A 12,909-nucleotide genomic window follows, 5' to 3' on the forward strand; every position below is an offset into this window, starting at 1 on the left:
TTTTTCTTTTTTTGCAAAATTATTGCTTATCATTGAATTGTTATAGTGTAATTATATACCACCCTGATGTCTTTCTCTATTTAATGTATTTTAATGCAAAACTTCATGAAAATTAATGTCAAAAATATAATACATGTTTTCCATTTCAGACTGACGTTTTGCTAAGTGGGTAACTTATAAGTGCATCCTTATTTTAAATAATTTGCCGATCTCCCTGGTAGAGTCGTAGTGTCTCTGCCCTCCATCTGGCATCCCAGTCAGTCACAGCATTTTTTATACATTACAATAATTCCATTTCCATGCCCTAGACATCAGCTTTAAGTTTATGTGACAATATCATAAAGCAAAAAAATATAAATAAATAAAACCAAAAAAGTAAATAAACTTTTTAATAACATAAAACCTCTAAAAGTATAGAAAACTACTTTTTCAATTCTTTAAAAGTTTATTCTTTATTTAGTACCTACTCAAAAAGATAAAACTAAAAAATTGAAGAGTATTATTTTCTTCTATTTTATGCATTTTTTAGTGTGCTTTAAGTAATTTTATTATATGCAAGTTGATAGCAATTTTTGCAATGTTTCACTTAAGAATTTTTGTTCTCTACATGGCTGGTGAAATGTTTACAAATTTTTGCAAAACATATATTCTTACTACTATCTTTCATAAAAAGAAAGATTGAATCAGATAAGAGGATGTATGCAATGATAAGGCCACGTGTTTATGGTGCCATTGCATCCTCACCCTAAGTCATTTTTATAATATATGTGTATACTTTGTCTCCAGATAGTCCCAGAATTGTTACACAACATTTTATTGACCAAAGATAGAAAACTGAAATTATATAAAATATACTTGTATAAAAAATATTTAACTGTTGATTATGAAATAAATTAATACTTTATCTCATGCATATTTTGGAAGTAATACAAGAAATTTAAATATTAACTTCATTTACTTAATTACGTAATTGATTACTTAAATTTTTCAGTTACATTTTCTTTCCACTTTCACCACCCAACTGTTAACCAAGATATCCTGATTTCAAGAATCCTTATTTACTCATACTGTTTGTCTGTACCTTTGACAAGATGCTGCTTATCCATTTAAAATTAACATTCTATCATATACTGATCAGCCCATTGAAGGTGTATAATTAAAAATACTATTTTTTCCACTGATCGTAGGGAACATAGTTAAGTGTGTTAACATTTATTTGCACTTATTATTACTGACATTTTGTAAATCCTTTTCCTACTAAGTGGTCACAGACTTTTCACTTAGATTATTCCAAATATTTGAGATCTGTTCCCTACAGTAAAACAATTTAACCAAATGTTATTCATCTCTTATGTGTTCTCTATAACTGTGAATATTATATTAAATATCTTTAAAACTTTACGTCAGATTCCTCAGAGTGCAATAGAAAGAATTACTAGCCATCTAAATGATGATCTGATTAGATATTTTAGACATAGTGTATCTGTTAAAAATGCATTTTAAAAACAAATTTTATAAAAACCCTAGAGTTTCAATAACAACTAAGAAGGACAAACTTTAAAGCCAAGCTATTATTGAAAATCTAAATATCTTTAAAAATGTCTAAGAACACAATATTTATAAAAGTTCATTATAAAAATTCCTTAAACTGAATCATCCCTATAAAATTCAATTGTACTAGGAATTATCAAAAATCAATCAATCCTTAGAGGAAATTTAAATAATATTTGAGCAAATGAAGAAGATTTGATCTTTATTAATCCCATAGGTTTTTTTCTGAAAACTACTTGGAACTGTTAATTATTGTAATTATCAGTACTGGGCCAATCGAAATCCTCTCTACATACATGAAAATGTGTCCATTATGCATAGAAAATAAATGCTTAGGCAGATATTGCTGGAATAATTTTTTTAGACTATGCTATGAAACAAGGTAGATCACCCTATCCTTTTGGTAAAACATGCATGAATTTCTGAATATCATTTTTGCATTAGATTCTATAAATTCATGTTATCGTGTGATCTATCAGATCATTGTCAAAACACATTGTTTATGTGAAACGTTATTAAGTTCTCGCTATGCTTTCAGATTTTTGGTTTTTACTTTACCTCAGGCTAAGTCTTTGAGTCCTTCGGCAATTTCACTAAATATTATGTATCCTAGAGCAGTATGCAATAAAGCGCTGTTCAGTTGAAAAACCATCATGTCAGAATCCTTATGCTGAGATAACGTCAGTTAAAGGTGTCCAGAAGCAATATCTACTACTAGCAACAATATAAACTACTAATTTTACTTTCTAATTTTATTTACTATACTGAAAGAACAAATACATCATTGAACCATTTAAAGAAATTTTCCATGTCTATCCAAACACTTCTTTCAGTCATGTTATTAACCAGAAAATTATTCATACTCATATTTTTGAAATAAAGTTTCTTAGATTTATCAGTAACAGTTGGTTTTAGACTATGATAATCAATTGTATTTGATATTTTGTAACTATTACACAGAAACTCTGATATTAAAATGCAAATTTGCTTTTCCGTATAATACTGTTTTGGAATTTTACTAATCACATTTGTAAATTATCAATACCTAACTGTATGAAGGTCAACACCATTTTTTAAATTCAATTTTATGTGGAAACAAAATAAATTGCAATGTATTTTCCAAATATTTAAATTTATTAAATCTATTGATAAATGGCTGTTTTATTTATTTCATAATTATAATATATTTATTTAATGCAACTTGCTGAGTATCATTATCCATTACCAAAAATACACAAATTTTGAAAATGTTTCTGTAAGAATAGAAAATAATTTCAATATGTTCATTTTTAAATCATTTTTGTATATATCAAGTTTGTCATAAATATTTTCAAACATGGTTGATACAATTTAATCACATCCTTGACGTTTTTTTTTCAATTCATTAAAATGATGAGTGATATCACTTACAAACATTTTTAAATCATTTTCACTAAAATATAATTTCACTAAAAAATAATTTAATTTTAATTAAATTAATTTAAATTTACAAATTGACATATAACATGACCATGACTCAATCACTGAACATTACATTTAAAGTCCGGAATATTGATTATCTTTCCTTCAATAATTGAGCAAATTCTCATATGTAGAGAACTCTTGCGTAGATAAAATGAACAATTTTTGTTTCAACTGGCATTATACTTGAAAACATTTCAATCCTCACTTTCTACATAGCACTTCTTGATGAATGATGCAATGAAATTCAATTAAAGAATGTTTAGTATAATTTTTTAATTGTTGAATCCAACATTCTTCCCATCCATACTCAGAGTACCATCACTTGATACAGAAACAATTTTTTTCAAATCTATATTTATTTTTGTAAATGCACCAATAAATTCTTTTAAAATATCCATATCAGTTGTTTTGCCTTTTAAAGTTATTAATTTTACTAATTCTTCCTTAATTATAATTTTAGATTTATATCTGTCAAAAACAGCAAGTTGTACATGGCCACTAATGTCTGTGTTCTCATCTAAAGCAAATGAATTCATATCAGCACATTTTAAATCAATATTAACTTAACTTGATAAGTAGTACTTTTTTCTAATGCTAATACTCTGTTTTTTACTGTTACAACTAATTGGTAACTCATTTATACATTTCATTATTGAATCTTTATCTTTGAAATCAACAAATAATGTTACACTACATTACAGAGATGCTTCTTTTAAAAATACACCCCCTGAAAGAGGTTTCCGTGTCAATACTGGGTGCTACATTAAAACTAGCAGCTGTAATATTGTTTTTAGGAATAAGAAATTATTAAGATACAAAAATATTACATTGCGTATTATATTTTTTGAGTTTTTGAGAAAACAATTTGTTTCTGTCTTCTTCTGTTAAAGAAACAAGATTTTTGTATACTGTTTCAACAGATCTCTTTATGTTGTAAGAGCAAGGTGTAACATTTTCATTATAAAGCATGCAAAGTGTTTTGTTTTTACCTCAATTATTCCAAATTTTTCACAATCTGAAAGATAAGGCCTTGATTTTGTTTCTTTCAGTTTATGTATTTCTTAGCTACTGGTTCTGACATACCTTTAAAAAAAATTCAATTATAATTGATGTATAATTTCTTCTTATAATTAATTATAAGAAGAAATTTTAACATAATATTTAAATATTTATAAAAATAATTTATGAAAAGATACAAACTTAGCATTCACATAGAAACTAAATATTCCATTGTAAACTCTTCTGAAAATTCTTTAAAATCTAACATGTGGGTAATTCATAATAGTTATGTGGGTCAGTATGTGGCCTGCAGGTCATAAGTCCACAATCATCGGTATAGACTGTTTCATCTAATTTGTATTATCAGCTGCTTTTGTCTTTCTTAAATTACCTCTTCCTCATATTCTAGTTTACCACTAAAAAAATTCAGCATTATCACCTTTTAAAAACTGAAATCATTTATTTTCAGATGTTAAATTTGGAGGCCAATATGCTAAATATGTCTTTAAATGATCTACAATTCTAATTGTATCTCTTATAGACAGCACCACCCTCTTTTATTTCTTAGATAAAATATTGTAAAAAAACTAAGCATAATTAACACTCAAAAGCAGTAACAACTTAATTATATGCAACAAAAAACCTAACTCTGCCAACCAAAGTATTCAAAAGTTGTAAAGATAGCCATAAGGAAATTGAAATCATGATTCAAGTAGAAGAATGAGCAATAAACATTACAGAAAAAAGTAGTAAAAGTATGGTTTTTATAGTAAATGAAATTTGGTGTCACATTCTTCTACTGATACAAGTTCACATTTATACAAGGAAATTGGGCCATTATAGGATTTCCTATTTATAGATACAATTCACAATTTTATATTCATTTTCTATTCACAATTCTCTAGACTCTAATTCCAAAGTTCCAAGAGATAACTGATGTATGAATATACTCTCATAAATTACAAGATTGGAACTTTTTTTAGAAAAGTTTCAGTCTTTTTAAGCATACCTAAACAGCTCCATTAAAAGTGAAACATGTTTTGGCTTTCAGATTTTATATTACATTCTTTTACAAACAATACCAGTACTTCTACTGATTAGGTTAAATTTATCACATTAAATATTTATAGCAAAAATTTAATTAAACACAAAACCATTGAGTGCAGAATTAAAAGATCTGTTTGAAGAAACCTTCTGAATATGTAGATATTGAAATTATTTTAGATTCAAGACTTGAAGGTTACATAATATCAAATTAGGTGCCTTGACAAATTATCATTAAATTTTTTTAACTTGATTATTAATTAATGTATAATATTATTTTGCATACCAAAAAATGTGTTTATCAACACATAAACATTGATTTTGTCTTTTTTATGTGATTGCCACAATTTTCTTATTCAAAGATATTAAAATAAAAATTAAATTACCATCACCATTCCATACCATACCATAAACCCCCATTACCATTTACCATATATTTTCATGCATTTTATTTATTTATCTAATAACTGAAAATTATGGATTTTATATAATGAACAACTTTAATATATAAAAACCCATACTTACGAAAACAAAGTTCTCAATGAACAACCATGTACCTTCTTTAAACTTATTAACAAGAAAAATCCTTATTTACATGAAAAGTACTCAGTAAGACTGTTGAATGTAACAAATAAATAACATAATCTGAATACAAGCACCATCTCCATCAACACAGTACACACTGCTACCACGCAATCTCTGAAGAAGCTTGGTTTGGGTAAAAAAGGTTTTATAACTTTCTTAAAATATAATGTACTGTAATAAAGTTAAAAACTGAGATTTAATTAATTATATTACTTTTAATATTTGGTTGTAGGAAAAAGGTGTTGAGTTAGGCAATCTGTCAGTAGGATATTCACTCCAACAACCAGGTGCACAAACACATCTTGTAGGTATGAATGACAGAAAAATATTACAGAAAAATCTAAACACACTCAAAGGTCTTTCAGAAGAAGAGAAAAACATATTAAGAGAAATAAAACAAATGTAAGTATATTTTTGCTAGATATATTTTATGTATATGAATAAATCATTATGTAGTTTAAGTTAAATTAGTTACAATTAGATAGCATTCTATATTTTGACAGAATAATAAGAAATGTTAGTTGTATTTTAAGGACTTGGAAGTCAGCAGATTTTAACCCTTTTTTAATTTGCCTTTGTACTTCAGCTGTTTGGAATTTTTTGTTTATATATTTTATTATTTCATTATATATATATTACATGAATTAAATATTCACAATAATTCTAAAATGAGCGATTGTATTACTTAACTATGAGCAAGCATCATTTAGCTGCATTCATGCAGTATTATCTCAAAATATAACATTAAAATACACAAAAAAATATCTATATATATATATATATTTCATCACATAATTAAAACTGTTATGTCTAGGACCAGACTGAACTATCCTATAGCAACTAAATGTAATTATATACAAACTAAAAAACCATTGTATTAATTTATATTAATTTTTTTAAAAAAATCTTTTTTCCCCATATTTTTCTCTGTAATAATTAATTCCAAAAGAAAAAAACAAAATTCAGCACAATCCACCAGATGTTTAAAAAAATTTTAATGTTTTTTAATTAATTGTTTGACTGTATATATTATGTCATATACGTAATATTATGTTTAGCGTTTTAATGTGTAATTAATTTTTAATTTTAATCAACTATTGATGAGGAATTTCCTTGAAAGCGCTTGATATATAGAAACGAAAAATAATAAGATAAGGTAAGAAACCCTTATTGATTCTGTACTTTGGTGGATTGTGCTGAACTTTCTTTGTGCTTCTGAAGTACATATATAAATATATACTTAAAATCTACTTTTCCTTTATCACTATTTACTTATAGAATATCTCAATTATTCTGGAGGTTAAAATAGATGTTTTCTATTTTGAAAGTGTTCTACTACTTTAAAGAATTTTTTATCACATGCATTGAGAAAAATTTATAAGTTTTATAAAGAAAGATTTTTATTCATATGCATGCATCATTTTTAAAATTTTTTTATAGCACTGAAATAGTCAAAAGAAATCATTTTGAATCAGCCGCACATATTTTCCTAATTTTTTCTTACAATCATTACATGTTATTTTGCACATTCCACCACAACCATACATTTATCCTTCATTTGATTTGTTTTAAAATATTTACATATATTATTAATTTGTTTAAAAGTTGTAGCATATTTTTCTTTCTATCATACATGGTTATTAATCCATATATTTTATTAGTATATGTGTAACTGATGTATATTTTTGAATTGATTACATTATATTTAATTGTAGTTGAGTTATCACAGAGGAAATGTCAACCCAGTTTTTGGACTTGTGAAATAAATTAGTAATATATTTCCAGGATAAACAAACACCATTCTCAATGTTTTTACAGAATAATGAGTATATGTTACTGTTGGCTTACTAAGCTGATGTACTCGTATTTTCACATTTAAACTTGAATGTGAATTTACAAGGGCATGATAAAAACACTTTATTTCATTCACAAAGTTCATTCTTTCATTAAGAAGCTTTATATCTGGATTATTTGCCTTCAAAGCAAACATTTTTTTTATGTTTCCACTCATTTCCGATTATATAGAGAAAAATTTTGATGAAAAAGACACTATTATTCACCACAATTTGGATAACATAAAGATGCATTTGGATGTGCTAAAAATTCAGTTGAAGTATTTCCCAGAACATAAAAATGATTTCTCAAAGAGATGGGTACTGAATCGATTTAGTGAAAGCATTGTTGCAGCTACTAAGATTTAGATGTGTTTTGGCTTGCTCATCAAAATGAATATGTAAATTTAGTTACAGAAGCATTGAGAATATTAATCCCTTTCACCACATCATACCTGTGTGAAAAAGTTTTTTCGTCTATGGTTGTACTAAAAGGAATCATCTTTTATTACTTGAAAACAATTTGCTTTTGTATGTTTCTAAATGTGAGTAAAGTGTTTATAATAAATGATTTTTTCTCATAAAACGATTTCATTACTGTTTACATGTAAAGCTGTAGGCTAATTTCACAACCCGCTTTTCATGTCACTGCAGTCCTCAGGCTGAGAATGCTGATTTAGAGTTGAGTTTTTTTTCAACCTTTTGTTTATTCATTGTATGTAACCGATTTACTAGGCCCATAATATTTTGTATAGTAATCTTTGTTTTTTTCTTTTTTTTTTTAGAGGGTTAAGTGTAGTTATTTTTTTAATTTTATTACTTTCATTATGTCATTTTTTTATTGTTGTTTTTAACCTAATTACTCTAAGATAGTTTATTAAATTGAAGATTGATTAAAACTATTTCAATGTTTTTTTTCTTTTGCAGCTCATTAATTAATCTTTTGGCATAGACATAGATTAAAATAATTGTTTATTTTTTGTATTTTTTTTGTCAACTCCTTTTGTATACCTTTTAGTAAGATTAAAACAGTTGTACATAAATAATTACATTTTAATGTTTATTGTAAACTTACAGATTACTCATTTTCATATTAACTTTTTAAAAAAGTTAGAACAATAAAATGGAAAAGCATTACAATGTGTAAACTCTACTTTAATTATTCCAGATTTGTTTTAACTATTGTGCATTGAAGATAATCACAGCATTCTTGAAAATCAAATTTCAAGAATTTGATTTTCTCTTGCACGTTTGTAGCTTCAGCAGGAAAACTTACTCAATATTGCCCAGTCAACATTAAGTTGGAAGCTATAAATTTCACCTTACAGTTAAAAGGAATAAGCTCTTGAGATGATCCTCCAAACTGTATATTGGTTTAGTAAGTCTTATTAACCAGGAATAATAAATATAAATCAAAAAGATTTAATTTGTTAACTTTAATTGAGACATAATTATTCTGGATTTAATGTTTCAGCTTTTTTAATTCTGGTCAAAATTTCCACTGGGAAGAAGTAAAAGGAAAACAAGAAAAATATAGAAAATATTTGGAAAATGTAAAAACCTCTTGAATAATTTATCTTCTTAATATTTTAATTTTATTTGTATAAAAAGGTGGTATTGGGTCTATACTTTTAAATAATGAAATTTCACAATTCATTCACAAAAACTTACTACACATTACTCATTTACAAAAACACAATGTCTAACTAATAAAGTGTATTGTAATAATAACTGTTAATTATATTATCCCATATTTTTCATTTAACTTTTACGTATTAAAGCCTTTTCTTCAAAATATTTTGTTTGACAAATAACACTAGATATTACAATATGAACTACACTTATATCGTATGCTTTAGCAGGATATAGCAACATAACCTAATAGGTCAAATATCTATCGTATTAAATGATCAGAATTTTTATCTAATTCAAGGGTCTCCCTATAGGTTTTCACTACCTAAGGGTAAAAAATGACTCTCAGGTAACTTTCATGCAAGTATGGGATTAAGAAATGGAAATGTGCCAGAGAATACTATAAAAAAAAGGAATTTTTATACTGCTCATTGTTATACTACGTGCTAATTTAGTATCATTTTCTAAAAGCAGAGCTTTGAGAAAGGATTTTGATCAGGTAAAAAATTAATAAAATTCTGATCTCATAGTAAATAATCAGAAAACCAAATGTAATATAAAAACAGTAGTAGAAAGAACTCTCAGAAAAACAAAGCAATACATAGAACTGGGTGATAAAATTTGAAAAAGTACGAATTTAGGTACTTGAAAGCTACTATAAATGATAAAACATGATATACGTAAATATAGGAAATCACAGTTTTTATGGTTAGAGCAGTTTTCTTCATCAAGGACTGTGCCCAGGCACATAAAGAAGCACGTGAATCTTCATTAGATCTGTATGGGGCAGAAACACAAGTTCTGACAAAGCTAGAGAGTACTCTTAATGTTTGGGAAAGGAAAACCCTCTGGAAAATTTATGGTCAGTTATGGAGAAGGGAGGATAGCTTCCCTTCTTTTATAATATTGTAGAAGTTGTATGGCAGGCCTGAAATACTGTCAGAAATGAAGTTGAAGAAATAAGTTAAATGGAACATGTGCAGCTGATGAGTGATGCAAGAAGTATGAAGTTTACAGAAGGAAACTGAGAGTTAGCCCAAGGAGAAGATGGATCAATAACGTGGAAATGAACTCTGAGATTGATGTCAATTTTTATAATTTTGTTAGATTGAAATTAAAAAAATAATCAGTCGCACTTATTTTTAACTTCACTGAAGATGTTGAAATAATTTTCACAAACACACACACTCTGTATGTGCATGTGTAATTTTTGTTTACACTGATACTTTCTAGATGATTAAAAAAATCATAGTATCAGGGTAGGAGTGTTTGCACATTATGAGTATATTTGTTAATTTCTTTTCTATCACTTCATCTCTCTCAACATTTGGGTTAATGCTGATTACTGGTAAGAATAATAAAACTATTAGAGTTCACACACACACACACACACACACACACACACACATGTTGACGATACATTGTTCACATATAACAGCTGTTCAAATTGAATAAGAGAAATTAATAATTAGTCATAACCATGACAGTTATCAGTTTTTAATTATTCTAGTTCTAATTATCATCTGTTTTTAATCATTATATCAGGTATTTTTAATGAATAAAAAATGTGGTTTATCTGAAATTGATGTTTTTATTTTAAAGCCGTCATTTTGTTTCTATAAATCCTAATTGAAATTTTCACAGAATATTTTTAGAACCTTCATTAAAATATCTGTAAAGCTTCAATAGATTTGGTAGTGGAATGGGCAAGTGATACTAAATCAAAAGCTTTTTTACCATAAAGGGAAAAGAAATTTAGCGTAATTAAAGGACGAATCAACCAATAGCATCAAATTTTTATAAGCATAACTTCAGCATATCTAAATGTAAATGAAATTGATTAGTTTTGGAGATTTTCGAGCAAAACATTTTATACATGAATGACATTTCCGTAATCACGTACATAAAAACATAAAAAAAGTTCATTTTTTTTATGTTTTAAGTCGCACGGTGGGATTCGCTCCCGAATCCCACCGTGCGACCGAAAATATTTACGGTACTTTTGTTTAGAAAAATCAATTAAACACATTATATAAGTTTAAACATTGAAAATTCCATGAAAATATTAAACCAGATATATAAAATAAGACATGGGTAGTTGGGTATATATTTTATATTAAAAAAAAATCTCAAAAAAAGAATAAATATAAATAGAATAATACATTTTGATCATAGGTATTTATGTTCATATACAACGATCAAAACTGATTATAAATATATCCCTCTAAGTAGATTTACTGTATATTGAATTTTAAAAAAAGAGCGAAAATGTATTTTTCTATATATTTGTTTTTTATGCATATTTAAATAAAATTAATTATAAAATATAACAAATCCTTTCCTTTAATTTCCTGTACAAATCCATTACCTTATAAAATAAACGTAATAATCAGGTTATGCGGATTTTAATTAATAATCCTGTTGTAATTTAAACAAATTTTAATTATTTTATGTGTAACAGATTATATACAAGTATATTAAATATTTTTTAAAAATGATGATTGGATCAAAAATTAATAATTTTATTTTTATTTTTATTTTTTATTTTTTTCATTTAGAAACCGCACTTATTTTAAATATATAAAAGGTAAAGGAAAAAAATTGTTTATTATTTTTTTTTAATGACAATCATTTTTAATTAAATGATAATAATAAGATTATATTATATCTTAAAATAGAAATGTAGCTTATATATATATATATATATATATATATATATATATATATATATATATATATATGTTTAAATAATCTGGAAACAGAAAAATAGTTTATGGTAATGTATTATTATTTCACGCTGAAATTTATTTTAGTAAATTATAATTTTCATTTATTTTTCACACTTTAATTATATCTTTCAATTGTAATCTCGGTTAGATATAACATTTTTTCATATGCTACCAATTTCCACCGGACTAATAGCTGTTGCTGCCCACTTTTTCATAAAAAAAAACCTTAATTATTAAGTAATACTTCATAATACAGATATATAAAACATATTGCGTAGAAATCGTGAAGTACATAAAGGAAATAATTCAAGGAAAATAAAAACGTTTCTACTCTACGATTTGAGAGGAAGTCGATGGTAAAGTCACATTTACCATATTGTCTGTGAGTAGTGAAGAAACATATATATTGACTAGAAATTTAGTTTAATTTTTAATTTGTGTATATTCTTTAATGTAGATAAAATATTAGAAATGATATAAATAAATAATGTGAACAATTATTTTTTATGAATTTTATTTTTTTAATACTTTTTGATTTTCCTAACGTGAACTTTAAAATCTGTTCAACTAGTGAAAAATAAGCAACCCTCCCCCCGGACAATGAGATGAGGAAGATATATATAACATGTAAATGACGTGTAGTCTTGCACAGACTCAGGCCGCCACCCCTGATACGTGTGTTAATTGAACCCCAACCACCAAAGTACACCGATATCCCCTCTCTAGTTATCAAATCCATTTAAAAGTAAATAAATTTTACTAGGATTTGATCCTCAGATCCTTCACTATTAACAGAAAATTTGGTAAATCTGACTTACCATCAACTTCCTGTCAATGGTAATCATTCTGTCAATCGATATTAAGGATATTATATCCGTATTATAATACTGTTGATAGAATTTCAATTATATTAAATGAATTTCACTTATTGTTTTTCTAAGCTTTGTATTAATCTCGATATCTTTCTATAGATCATAGTGATGTTAATTCTATAAGTTAATCGCTACGAAATTAATCACTCCATAAATATACAAACCATTCTCTTACATTACACATCCACGATATTCTTCTTC

General features: G+C 26.2%; 1 protein-coding gene across 1 annotated transcript in view; it reads left to right on the forward strand.

Moving 5' to 3' along the window:
• Positions 1-10,683, forward strand: part of LOC142319531 (uncharacterized) — a 39,375-nt gene extending 28,692 nt beyond the window's left edge. The window contains exons 6-7 of the mRNA XM_075356917.1: positions 5,876-6,045; positions 8,950-10,683. Coding sequence (XP_075213032.1) covers positions 5,876-6,045; positions 8,950-9,043 — 264 coding nt within the window. The 3' untranslated portion in view covers positions 9,044-10,683. The remainder of the gene's footprint in view (positions 1-5,875; positions 6,046-8,949) is intronic.
• Positions 10,684-12,909: the final 2,226 nt, after the last annotated feature.

This window comes from Lycorma delicatula, chromosome 2 (assembly GCF_047948215.1).
Source record: "Lycorma delicatula isolate Av1 chromosome 2, ASM4794821v1, whole genome shotgun sequence".
Taxonomy (NCBI): Eukaryota; Metazoa; Arthropoda; class Insecta; order Hemiptera; family Fulgoridae; genus Lycorma; species Lycorma delicatula.